General features: G+C 32.9%; 1 protein-coding gene across 1 annotated transcript in view; it reads right to left on the bottom strand.

Annotated features, from left to right (window-relative positions):
* LOC118203494 (mechanosensitive cation channel Tmem63-like) overlaps window positions 1–14,348 on the bottom strand; it is a 68,625-nt gene that overhangs the window by 9,678 nt on the left and 44,599 nt on the right. The window contains exons 10-12 of the mRNA XM_035375779.2: window positions 9,215–9,341; window positions 6,500–6,633; window positions 2,939–3,028 (exon numbers count right to left, since the gene is read on the bottom strand). Coding sequence (XP_035231670.2) covers window positions 2,939–3,028; window positions 6,500–6,633; window positions 9,215–9,341 — 351 coding nt within the window. The remainder of the gene's footprint in view (window positions 1–2,938; window positions 3,029–6,499; window positions 6,634–9,214; window positions 9,342–14,348) is intronic.

The following is a 14,348-nucleotide window of genomic DNA, read 5'->3' as shown; positions in this document are numbered from 1 at the left end:
TTCGAAAGTTTTTACGATTTGAAAAATGAAGAAAAATGCATGGCGGCCAGTGATGGGAGAAATTTTTTTATTTGTGAAAATTACGTATTATTCTAAAGAAAACTGACATTCTTGTAACGAAACCATAATTTTTATTTCATAGAGTATTTAATTATGCATTTGATAATAACACTGATGATGTCATGTTTTTGCTAGATGGTACAACATGCTATAAATGAATAGTTTCACTGCAATGGATTCGCAATAACAACAATAATGTATTAGAAGCCGTCATAACGCTTTAATCTAGACCTAATAGAATATTTGGCTACTCTTTGGAATATGGTAACAGGTATTTTGGCGACATTTTGGTAATGCGATAAAGGTTACTAGCTAGGACTTTAGCAATAATCTGAGAAGTACACAGTTCGAATCACAGATTATTTTGTCTCAGAGAAATGAGAGATCAAGAGACATGTCATGTGACATTTTCCGGAAAATTCCAATCGGGATTTTAGCTAATAAGCACTTAGAAACAATTTCGCTGCTAAAGTGCAGAATCGCCCACTTATTTGTTTGGCGCTTTTTACAAGAGTTAGAAGAATTGGATATTTGTCAATTTTCTTTGACTTTTTAAGTGAAAATATTTCGATGTGTACATGGATAAAGTCAAGAGTGTGCGCAATGCCATTTTTGTGCAATTCTAGGATGTTTTTTTAAGTGAAAATAGGTCGACGTGTACATGGATACCGAGTATGTGCAATTCTTAAAAACGCGGCAAGCAGTGGACGATTCTACACTTTCTCCCAATTTCGCACCTAATCTTCGTCATGATTAAGCACTTTTATTCCATAAAAGTTCGCATAAGCGTAATTCGGCTAGTAGATTGTTGGAAAAAATGTTGAGTAAAAAAAATAAATAAATAAAATTTAAAAAAATAATAATAAAAAAAAAATCATGCCTTTACTTCGTGAAAACAAAATGGCGTTCAAAACAAAAACCAGCAGGTTGCTGTAACAGGGTTGGTCGCCAAAGTTTCGCCAAAAAATTGCCAAGTTACCATAATCGGAAGATTCACCGAATATTTTTGGGATAATTTTAATCACACCTGAGTAAATTTCAGAAAAAATTTCAAAAGTTCTATGATATTTTTATTTTAGAAACTGGAAGGAAACTATACTTTTAGAAAAGTTATAGTACATGGAAAATTATTTTTTGGCCAAAAATTAGTAGTCAAACTTTTATTTAACAAAGTCGCAGAATCTCGCTAAAAACTTTGCTGAATGCAGGAATTCCCAGAATATAAATTACGATAAAGCACACTTTAAGACAAGAAATATTTTTAATTTTAAATGCAAAATAGTAGTAAAATGAAATATTAAATGCAAAATTATATATGTTAGTGTATCCACTTCATCTAAGTTACGCATGAAAATTGCATAAATTCATTTAGAAAAATATTCATTTACTTTAGTTTGTTTTATGGTCGGGAGCAATACTTCGTTTTAAGTCTCACCTCTTTGCTATTCACGGTCTTCTGCTATAGCGCGTCGTAACCCCCTCTGCTATAACGCGCTTTATGGCATATGGTTTTTGCAGCTATTCCAAGTCCTTTTTGATTTCACAGCCATTCGTTGCTCGCATGAAATTTACTTTGTCCTAAAGCTTTGACAGACTCCGTAGCGTTTTCCAGTAAAAGTAGGTGTGATTTCACTGTGAGCAGCCATTTTAACACTGTTTCATCAACGTCTTCATAAACGTACTTCTTACGTTTGGCATTTGGACCAGTGAATTTAAAGCTTCCCGAAATTTTATCTGGGTTTTGCAGGATTTTCGATAAACTATTTTGCAAAACACCAGATTTTATTGGAATGTTTTTGCTCTTTACACTTTTGTCCACTTCATCAAAAATCAAAATGTTAGACAGTTTCGTTTCGACATTTTTATTATTTAATACACAACTAACTTTGAAAAGGATTTGCAGTATAAAACCACCACGAAAATATAAATAAAAATATCGTACAGCTACTAGTCTGTGAAACGGGATTGGTTGGAGAATTTTTAACAATGTAGTATATAATGCTTCTTTATTGGAAAATCTTCTTCTCTCCACTTCATCCTTCATATAGAACTGAATGTGATAACAGATAACGATCCACATTCTTTTCTTTAAGACCACAGCTGCATACATGTCATTGCAAGTGAATAAATAAATTTAAAAGTGTCCCAGAGAAGAAATAAAGAGCTGGAAAAATAATCAATTTAGAAACTTTGTTAAATAAAGAGTGTAATTCATTATTTTGGAGGTTTTGTACAATAAAATTCACTTTTCATGCAGAATCTCGCAAAAGCTTCGCTAAATAGAATTATTCGTAAAATAGAATGTTCGCTAAATAGGACTTTGATTGTGTAAACCGGAAATATTTAAAAATTAGCTTCCCTTAAGTAATGCTGTCTTTTTTAAACAAACGCTAATATTGAAAAGTAAACTTATTTTATATACTAGATTGACATATCGAAAGTATTGCCACATCTTGAAACCTCAAAATTCTAGCTAATTCAGTAGGATGTGTTTTAAAAATAAGACACAATAATTCTAATTATTTTCAACCCTTTTCAGTATTATTAATGCAAAATCACACAAATTCCACTTGGAAATGGTTTGCCTTAATAAAGACATCCACGAAAGCTTGAGTCCACAAATGTTTCTTCCTTTTAGACAGATAACCTTAGTGTGCTCTCCAATCATAATGCTTCTAAACATTTCAAAATAATTGTATTATTGCAAGACGCTGAATACATTTGATTAATATACAATACTTCTGATATTCTTTTGATTACTATATAATACTACTCATATAATACTTAAACTTTACTATTATTAAAAGGGAACGGATTAATGCTGTGGAGAAAGAACTGAATGTTATGTTTCACGACCACTGCTAGATATGATTCTTACCATAAAATGTTATTAGGATTGGGCGCTGGATGAATAAGGCATGGTCGCATAGGATCGGTAGGTTCCAGTCTCTTCTGCCGCTCTTTTGCTCTAGATATGTATAAACAAAAATACAGATGCATACAAAACAGATCAAATTTTAAATGACATATCTTGAAATAAAACTATGTAAAATTTAAGCGGCCTTGTTTGATATTTTGTTGCATAATATAGTAGAACATAGCAAAAGGAATTTTTCTTGTTCCTGACAATTGATTTTTTTTAAGTTGGAGATTATCAAGAATAAAAACTTATTAAAAACAATAGGATAGTAATTAGCATCACTGACACAATAACACGCCGAATAAATACTAATTCAGAAGTCAAACAACAAAAATCAGCGTTATATTTTCACAATTTTCACTGGACTAGTTTCGATGGTTATACCGAACCACCATCCTCAGCTGCAAAACCGCAAATGAACAAGATAGGAAATAATGATTAGATAAGATAAGAAAGCCTGGACAAGAATAAGCAAGTGGCGCCATCTGTTGGTGAAACCAGAACTAAAACATAATTTCTTCAAAGCCCGAAGGCAACGATGGATTTTAATTAGGATCGTTAACTAGAACAGAAAGATTTGACTTCTGAATTAGTATTACTGGTGTTAAAATTTTCCTATGCCTTAAAACTAGCAATAAATACTTCGTGCCAATTGATGGTTGCAATAAGTGAATACTAAAAACGTACTTCACAAAAGCAGACCTTTTTCTTTTCACGATGATCTATAATTGTTTTATTAAATAAGTCTTTTTAAATAGCTAACTCATTGTGAAAAGTATCCTCTTTAACGTAGCGCTAATAACTTACCTCTGTTGCAGCAATCTTCTATGTTATATGATTCAGTAGTCAACATTAATGCACATTGTAGTATGTACCAATTTTATTTTCATGGGCAAATTAGCTGATATATTAGGCCCATTACTGCATAAGAGATATTAGCTATTACCAGTTAAAAATTCCATGTAACTTTGCGAAACTTGCGTCTTCTTGTGGCGCCTAGGTTGGTGGAATTGTGATTTTTATTGATTTGTTTTAGTTAGACCAAAAGCATTTGATGAGGCGATTGACAATCTTTTATCATCGAAGGCTACAAAATTTTGGAAATGAAATTTTTTGCCATAATTTACAACACAGAATTTAATTAGCTTTATTCATACTTTTCTTAAATTTCGCTTATTCACAAAATTTAATAAGCTTTATTCACATATTTCCACCTATTCTTGTTATCATGGGCATGAAATTCGAAAGCATGAATTATATATCTAGGAAAACTTAGTCTACACCACATTATGAGATTTATTTCGTAACTTTAAAAATAAAACCTCTTAAAGGAACTTCTTAAAGAAAGAAAAACAACTTACTCGGGAATTTTTTACACGGTTCTATTGCAAAACCGGTTATTACTAAGGAAATGCACATTGACAATGATAACATTTCAAATATAAGCATTGAAATATTCTGTGCAAATTTTCGAGTTTTGAAATTTTCCTGAAACGAAACTTTTATACAATCCATTTGTGAAACGTTTTTTAAATTAGAGTAATACTTCGATTCTGTAATGTTTTATCTAACACAAAAGAGGTAGAGTTATTTTCATCTCAGTTACAGTCGCTGCTTCATATTGTTACGAAATGTCAAGGCGTGGTGAGATGGCTTCCCCACAAAGCAGTTTTAGGGTTGCCATAAAATGTCAAGGTAAGGCAGGTTTGCCACATTTGGTGAGAAATCGCCCATTTGGCGTCAAAATTGGCGATATGCCATGGACTGATGGAGCACCTTCTGGAACGAATTTTTACCGGTTTAGCCCAGAATGTTCTCCAACACAAACCAAAAGCTATATAAACCCTGCTGGTCCGCAGCCAGTTTGTATCGAGAGTGTGTGCTTCATCGAGAGGGCGAGTGTGTGTGCCTCGTCTAGAGTGCGAGTTAGTTAGTATCGAGTCGGTATCTCGTCTAGCGAATCAATCCCTGGAGTCGATCGAGTTGACAGCCGGGCAGCGAGTGCCGAGTGGGTCGTCGAGTGCACCGAAGGAGTGTATCGTCGAGAGAGCATGTTGATCTCCGGGAACAACTGAACCAAAGAGTCGGGAGCTGTGCTCGTGTGTCGTCGAGTGCATCGCGAGTTGTAGCGTGGAGAGTCTCGAGAGTCGCTGATTGTTCCAGCGAGTGTTTATAGTAGATCTACGATGACTGTAAACGTGACTTTGGAGCTGTCCTGATCAGTATTGGCTAAATAAAGTGTGTTTCGATACTTCATCAAGTGTCGTCGTTACTCACTCCAAATCTACAAACCCCGTACGAACGTGAGGGAAGAAAATAACGCAACAACTGGTGTCAGAAGAAACGGAAAAACGTAACAATATGAAGTCTATTGCTTTATAAACAATTGATTCCTATGCTGTTTATTGTTTAGGAATTTCTTTAGATTTGTTTAATAATCAGAAGAAGCAAATAATTTAGATGTCTTTTAACATCTGTGTCTTTTACCGAAGAGTGAATATTAGTACAAGTATTCTGATAATAGCCTAGTAATATATTTTTAAGTCACTTATGTTTATGTAATAAAATTTTAGTTAAGAAATTTTTTCAGTGTCCAGCAATACATTATTTTATGACTGCTTAAGTTACCATGTTTAAATTTTTATAAATATTTGTTTAAGTTTGTTATATATTTATTTTAATTAAGAATTCATTTTTAACTAGAAATTCATTAACAATTAATTTAGAATTAATATTTACAATTAATTTAGTCATAAATTAATTGTTAATGATTATATAAGATATTTATTAGTATTATTTAAATTTGTTTTTAATTAATACCTAAATAATAACTGAATTAAATATCAAAAACATACATGGTGAAATTGTTTGGTAAAATGCAAATAACGAAAAGCAAGAAAGAGGTTGAGCTGTATAAATAAAGATTGTAAAATTGAGAGTGTTTGCAGATGTAAGCATAATGAACAAAATTTTGATGTTTAATTACAGAAATGAAAATTTAAACGCTTAAAATGAGGAAAATAAATCGTAAAAAAAATTATTTTAAAATTTTAAAGGTTTTTTTTTTTTTAGTTTGTAAGTTAGAAAAAATTTGAAAGTTTTTCAAATTATTTATATAAACAAAATAAAATTATTTAAATTTAAATAAGTATATCAAATGTGTGTAAAAAGATTTTAAGTGTTTGTGAAAATTAATAAATTTATTCGTGTGTAAAAAAGGAATTCTAATAATAATAATATATATATATACATAATGGGAAATAAAAAAATTCTGAAAAGAAAAAAAGTGAGTAATAGTAAAAGCTTCACCAATTTTGTGTATAGTACGACTGGAATACAAATGACCATTTGTTAGTAACAGAAATAGAGGGATTATATATGTGAATTTAAATTGTCCTCACATATTTCCACTATTATGTGTTAAATTCTTGTCTATAGGGAGAGTTCTGTTTAAACCTGTCACTTTTCAAAATGAAGAGTCTAAATTTTATCAAGCTGAGGAAACTTATAATAACCTACTTTCCAGTTAAATGCTCCTGGCTGAAAGAGACAAATGCCATGGGTAGAATTTTCTTAGGCAATGCATTCAATTCCTTTGCAATAGACTTTCTGTACAAGTTCATTTGGGCTGTGTAATATTGAATACCGTTAACCTGTAAAGCGAATGAACACAACAAAATTTTAAACCTACATAAATACTGCGTTTAATATGCATATTATTAACAATGTTTTTAATGAAAACTTACATTCTCAGAAACATTTATGGTAAGCTATCACTATATCTTTGTTTCCTGAAATACCGGTGGCGATCCAACAATAAACCGTAAAATAATTAGGTAATTTTTTTTTTTTTTTTTTTTTTTTTTTTTTTTTTATGATCGCGAAATGACCCTTTCCGAGCATGCGAAATGGCCATTTTTTAGAGCGAAGTGATCTTTTAGCTATTGTTTATTCACATATATATCCATTTGTAATTAATTAATTTATAATTATAAATTAATTCATTATTAGCCCGAAGGGTGTTAGCCCTGAAACTAACTATTAACTTGTTTTGGTATTTTGCGTCGCTTCACTATAAATGTCGGTTCACTTTTCAAATTGTTGCCACTAAATATCAGAGCCTCGCATTATATTTAAAGAAATTAAATAATAAAGAATCTGCATGAAAGCATGTATATTTCTCGCACTGCGAAAACACAACAGTACCTAGGGACGTCAAATTTTCAATAAGTTGTCCTCGACTAGAATATGGCGATCTGGAAACCCGAACATGGAATTTGTTTCATTATGTATTTCATGTTTTGTAAAACTTTAGCAAATGTTTGATTAAGAAACTCAACGATTTCAAAGCAAGCAATGGCAAAACTGTACGAAAAAAAGAGCATTTTTATCTCCAAGGCGCGAGACTGTGTATCGGAAATTCTACAGATATGCTCTTTTTAAATTATTTTACGATATTGCTGTTGAATTGAATTTTATGGTTTAAATGCGAAGAACGTGATATTTCATAAATAAAGTTAACGCACAAAACTTTAAAAAAAATAAATAAATAAAACCCTTTTGGCGTAATATAAAATCTGAAAACTTTCAGATTTTTTTTCTTTCATTATTATGTTATTCTTTTCTAGAAATTTCCGTCACATCCGTCTTTTTATTTTGTGGGTCATAGTAACTCGTATCCACGTGTATGGGAATCTTAATGTTTAAAATGTTTAAACGTCTAGGAAACACTGCTATAGATTATCCGGAAGTTATCATAGTATACATTAATCATGACGTATACATTAAACATATAGCCAAATACATTAATCATGACGAGAACATAAAGGTCGTTTTTCTCAGAAAAAATTGTTCTCTTGGTTTAAAAAATCGGTAGAATTCAGCTTTTAATTTGGTGTTGATTTCGAGCTAAGGCGTCGTATGTATTTAGAGAAATGAAAAAGTGATCTCATATCACGTGAACAACTTTCTTTCGCCATTCTTTCAAACGAGAAAGCTCAGTGCATTTTGAAAGCTGATTTGATGTGGTGCCTTTATAGCCACAGAATCTTTTTATATAAAATTAATTCCATATTACGACTGAAAATTTTCCCATTTTCTTTAATTTCGCTTGATGTGTCTTGAAAACTTTTTGTGATTTAACATCTAAAAGAGAGACCAGTAACAGCCAGAAACGGAGATTCTTTATCAACTGAAACCCAAATTCCTGAGATCTATATTATACTCACATTTGCATTTAACTCTTTCGCATCGAAGTCGCCCCAAACGCCCAAACATTCAGACATCGGCTGGACGCCCGAAACGCCTGAATAATTTCCTACTCAGTGCTTTCCCCCATCACGTTACTGCATTACTCATTGCTTTCAGGTGTTGTTAAATCACATGTCAATCATTCTTTTGAAGCTACTTTTAGTAGCTTCCTTGTTTCCTTTGTTCTTTCCTTTCCTTTGTTTACTGTCAGTGTTTAGCTTTTGATGTCCGAAGTTGCAATCCCGTCCCAAGGGGGAACTTCATACAGTGTCAAAGCGTCTAAAAAAGAAGTTCTCGCTTTACTTAAGTAAGGCTATTGTTAGCGCTGTAGTATTCAACTTGTCATGGGGGAAAGAAAAGCATTCCAGGAGAAATTCTTAGATACAGGCGTTTTCAATGTTTGGGGAATTGAGATTTTGCCCTCTCTCGATGCGAAAGAGTTAACGTGCCTCCTGACAAGGCATTTAAATCATTGTCTACATGGAAGAATTTGGCCAGAAAGACTGTGCCGTTTCTTTTGAAGGAGGTGGGGCTCACTTATATCATTACATTTCTGAATGGCCCCACAAGCAGCAATGCTCGCAATAACTTTAATCCATACATTTCAGAATACTATATTTACTTTGATGGGCTCTTATGACATCATATTTACTGCTACATTCTTATAATCAAAGAACTCTGTTTTATAAGTATGCATATTTTTGCCTTTTTGTGTACTTTAACTATTTCATTTTCCCTTTTTTTTTCTTCTTGAATAGTTTTTCCAGTTATCTTCTTATAAAATGAACATTACTGAGCTATTTTACTAATTCTTCAGAAAATTATTAACAAACTGCAATTTTTACCTCTAACATACTATATTGACTGTGCTGAAAACACTGGATAACTAGTATCTATCAATGTTATTTACAGTAATTATAACTGTGTAAGAGTTAAAACAAATGCCTGAAAATGCAAATTCTGTATTTTTCTCAAACTGATTACCTGTTCACAGTTACAGTGAATTTTGAAGTAATAAAGACAACACCAACACTGCCTTTTCACCATAACTTCTCGGAACTCTGTATTTCTGATCTGATTGCAAACCTCTAAAACTTCTTCTAAATGGCTCCTGGTTAAAGTATAAATTATGGAATGAGTAAAAGACAAAAATGAAAACACAACTATTATTATGCAAAGTTTTATAGCGAAAACAAAATAAAAAATGGAAGCAAAAAGCATTATTTCTTCATTAAAACAGAAAAGAAAGAAACACGTGCAATTACTAATATGAAACATAATATACGTATAATAACTCAACACTATTAGCAAAAACTAATCATTTACCACTCTGCAGTTCTTCTAAAAAAGAAAGCGTAATCAAATTATTTGCTTAAAAATATTTTTCCTTTACGAAAAATATTTTTTTTTTTTTTTACTTCTACAAGCTTTAGACAGAGGAGATTGTACAGATAAAACTAATTAACACAAAGGTTTTTGTCCTAAATACTGTTCATAATGACTTACTGAATGAAGTGGTTTTTACTTCCTTGTACGAAGTAAAAAGGAAGTATTGTAATCGCGAAAAGCTTCAGGCAGCATATTTCAACGAAAATATCCGCTTTGATCGCTTTCGAATGCAAGTTAACGATATTTTTGCGTGATATCTGTACGTAAGGACAGAATAAAAGACTATTTTCCTCCAAAAAAACTAAAAAACTGCTTTAAAATGAATTCTGAAGAGAATTTTTCGTGGCGTCCGTACGAACGTAAGTACGTACGTATCTCGCATAACTCAAAAACGAGTAGCCTCAGAACGTTGGAATTTTGTATATAGGACTACTATAACATGTAGATGTGCACCTCGTATTTTGGTTTCAATCGGCTTCGCCAAACGTATATAAATATATTTATAAATATATCCACTCTGTTACCCGGCTCAGTGATCTCAGTTTCTTTATTCTTATATGTTTGTAAATTGTACTTTTTTTTTTCTTTAAAAATGATTGAATTATGTTTTTTTTTATCTTCCGGTTAAGGTTTTTATGCCTTTAGTAAATCTGTATGCAATATTTTTAAAATTATCAACAAGTTGTTTAAGTGCCGCTAAGCCTATTTTGATGGCGGCCATTGCTTGTTTAGATTTGAAACAGCTGGGTAGTGAAGTTGTTGCCAATCTAGAGAAATGTAGATTTGCAACAACAAAGATAAACGCCTTCATTTATTATTGCGATTTAAATCATGCTTAATTCTTTCTGGAATTTTTTCGAGGAAATAAGTGTTTAAGATTTACTTAATTTTTAATAATTAGTAATTTTTAGTGAAATATTCAATCGTCTGTGAAAAACTGTTTCTTTTTTGTTTTGTTTGCTTAATTTCTTTTATACATCGTTCTAGCTTTATTATAGTACTTGAATAGAACATACGGCAACGATTAGATAATTCTTTAAATGATACAAATTTTGTGCATTCTGAGTTATAATATGAACGAAATATAATACTGTTAAGTGAACCTAGCGTCAGTGTCGCTATGGTAAAAAAATACAGTGAATTTTAAAGAATGCACTTATTCTATTGTGGTTTATGCGCTGTCGGCGAAGTAGATATAATTAAATCCAATAAGTTTAAACAAAATGCAAGAAAAAATGCGTATAATTTAATATTCCGTACAAGGAAGTCATGTGGCGTGCACATCAAATTTTTTATTACCTATTTTAGAAATAATACGCTAAATCAAAAGTTTTGCAACACAGCGTGTTCAACGGTAGCTGAATCACATGTTTCACCTTTTCAGTCTGTGGAAAGCATTTAGAGTTAGGGTAATGCAATGATTGTTTGCCTGCTGAAAATAGTTATTAATTTCGTCATTCTGTCTGTGGCTTAAACACCTAAAACTAAACAGCCAACATCGGTTAATTAGAAAACTTTCCTTAGACGTTTGTAAATTGGTTCATGAAATAATTTCAGAAACTACAAGAAACATTGCTCCTGAAAAAGGGAAACATTCTTCGTAACACAATAACACAAACAATTAGTTCAGAAAAATTCACTTATATAACAGGTACTTTGACGAAGAGCGGAGGTCTGGTAGGTCATGAATCATGTATTCGCACATTCGCACCGCGTACATCAAGCCTTTAGTAGCAAATTTAACAATTATAATCAGAAATTAATTATCAAGTGATCTAAGTATAATACAGAGTACCGTGTTACATTATCTACATAACTTCTAGAATGTCGATGCGAGCTCTTGCAGTGTACCCGATTAAATAAAGTCGGATTACTCAAAAGACTATCTATAAGTTTTTACGAAACTCCCAGAAATACTACGTTTGTTGACGCGCTCATCAGGACAGAAACCACGTTTCATCGAAACAATTGTTACAAGAAAAACGAAACTGTGTTTCATCAAGAAAGGTGAAGTGAAATGTTACATATAAGTTATTTCAGCATTTCAATAACCATAGCCCACAAAAGCAGTGATTTTACTTCCTGAACCTATGGCTAAATGTGGGTGCTTCGACTACAAGGGTATGCTGTTTTACCTATTGGTATTTGGAGAAAGACGTCCACGAATTCATTTCAATAACCATAGCCCACAAAAGCAGTGATTTTACTTCCTGAACCTATGGCTAAATGTGGGTGCTTCGACTACAAGGGTATGCTGTTTTACCTAATGGTATTTGGAGAAAGAAGTCCACGAATTCATTTCAAACAATCGTACGGTCAATGCCAACCTCTACTATCAACAAAGTTGGTAGGTTTGAAGCAGAAGATACAACACTCATAAACAGTGGCTCGCGCTCTCCGACGCCAATGGGGCTAAGTATCATACTACCCATACATTCCCCCTTTTTTTCAGATACTTGAAAGAATCGAGCTGATGTTACATCCAATGCCTAGGACAAATGTTGTACTTTCGATTATTACCTATTCTATTCCATGACCTACTTCCTTCACGGCTGATATTTCAATAACTTGGAGGAAACAGAAGCTGAGGTAAAATAGCTCGTCGCCTTCAAATTCCAGAACTGTGGTATCGAAGATTTTCCAGAATAATGCTTGATTACACAGATGGCACAATGATTTTTTACGATGGCCCAGCTTAAATCTTTGGATACCAGTCAGCTTTAGTTGTAAATTTATGCAATGAAAAATGAAAAGAAATAAATTTCTAATCGAACTCCTTTCTCTCTCCTTCCGGCTTGCCTTCGTTGTGTAATGGTTGACACACTCCGCGCGTATTCGAGAGGTCCAGGCTCCAGTTCCGGCAAGGGCATTGCTCATTCTTCCCGTCTCCAGCATCTAAATAACCTAATGACTCTACCGCTTAATTAATATTTTGTCAATCTGAGTTTTTAAGTTCGAATTAGAGACATTCATGTGTATATTTATTTTATTGAAGCTTGTTTTACTTAACTGACTAACATTTAATGTTACATTACATTAACTAACTAACATAACTAACTAGCACTAACATTAGTGAAATTCAAACTTTATGACTGACAGGTTAATTGTAAAGTATAACTTCTAAATCTTCTGAAAGACTGGGGAATCTTTATCCGAGAAGCAGTGAAAGCATCTAAAGTAAAGCAGTCATCAAAAGCTCGCTAAATGATAAAGTGAAAATTGCCTCTGAGGATCAGCATCATTGTATGCCAATTTTTAAGACTTACTTCTAGAGTAACAGCATCTAATTTTAATAATATTCTTACAAAATCTATAATTTTTAAATTAGTTAACATTCTAGATTGGAAGACCTTCCTTGACAAATACTTCTTAAATTGAATGATTCAAAGTTATTAAAATACACTGCTGGTCATTAAACGTGCAGCACTACGAAAGACAAAACCGTCAGAGTATATTTTGTACACATGTAACTTATAATCGAAAGTGAAAATATTACAATTCCAGATTTTTTTCAACTATCAGGAGGTTGAAAAAAATCTCATTTCATTTAGCTCCATGGGCAGTAAGTACTACTGCTACACGGCCTAAAATAAAGAGGAAAAGGTACTGGATGTGCTTGCAGTATGTCATCCTTAATTGTTTTAAGGTACTGCCAAAGTTCAAATACTGCAGTCTTTGCTGTGCCTTTTATTTTATCATTAATTGTGCGTCAGACGTGTTCAACAGGCGGCAGAGCCTGTGCATACGTTGTCCTCGAAAGAAGGGGAATATAAATGCCATTTAAGAACTATTGACGATGAGTCCCATATGTAGGCTGACGTATTATCCTATTTGCTGTTATCACAGACACATCCTGAAAATAAGGGACAGTTTTTTACACCTCAGAACTTAAGCATTGACTTTCCATGTACCGAAATTGCGCGCTAAGCATGAGTAAGACTAAAATTTAATGGCACCCTGTACTGTAACGCCAAATGCTGGATCAATATGAAGGTGCAGTACTTACTAAATCTATCGCCGTAATACATCGTACGATCCAGGCACTATCATAATGATGCTGCATACAGAAACTGAATTCGCCTGAAAGACGATGTTATGTCATTCTGTCTTCCATTTGTGAGGTTTTGCACACATTTCCAGCCGCAGTACCTGTCCGACATAGTCAGAAGTAGCAAAATAAATGAACGCCTTACTAAAATTTAATGATGCTGCAGAAACATGCGAAGACAGATTGCTTGCACCACAACTTAGTTCTTGAACTGCAGTTTGAGATTTGAGTAAACGATCTGCAGCAGGCGTATACACGCACAAGAAAGCTGTCTGTTATTTGGAAGTTTGACAATAACGTTGAGATCCTAAGAACAGTAAGCTCACTCCCCCTCGATCCATCTATTCCATACTCACGTCGCTATGCCCACATTCGGGCTAACATGAGCGCCAGTATTTTTTAAAACATAATACATAATATTGAAATGCCGTCTTTATTCCGTAATCAAAATTGGAAACCTGATGCTATGATTGCCATATTCTTCAGTAAGACATAATATAATTTAGGCAAAAACAATTGGAACTGAAGTAACGTAAATAAAAGTGCAATACTATATTTTCGGTGGACTGTTAGAACTTTCTTCACTTCGACGTGTCAGAAATGAGATGAAAAAAAAAAACGTATACTTCACAGTAAAACATAAAAGACGGTTCGAGATTATTCTGACGGAATATTAAAAAT

Source organism: Stegodyphus dumicola, chromosome 2, assembly GCF_044657685.1.
Source record: "Stegodyphus dumicola isolate Sdum_Otavi_A_Nest chromosome 2, ASM4465768v1".
Lineage (NCBI taxonomy): Eukaryota > Metazoa > Arthropoda > Arachnida > Araneae > Eresidae > Stegodyphus > Stegodyphus dumicola.
This window is presented reverse-complemented; position numbering and strand designations above follow the sequence as displayed.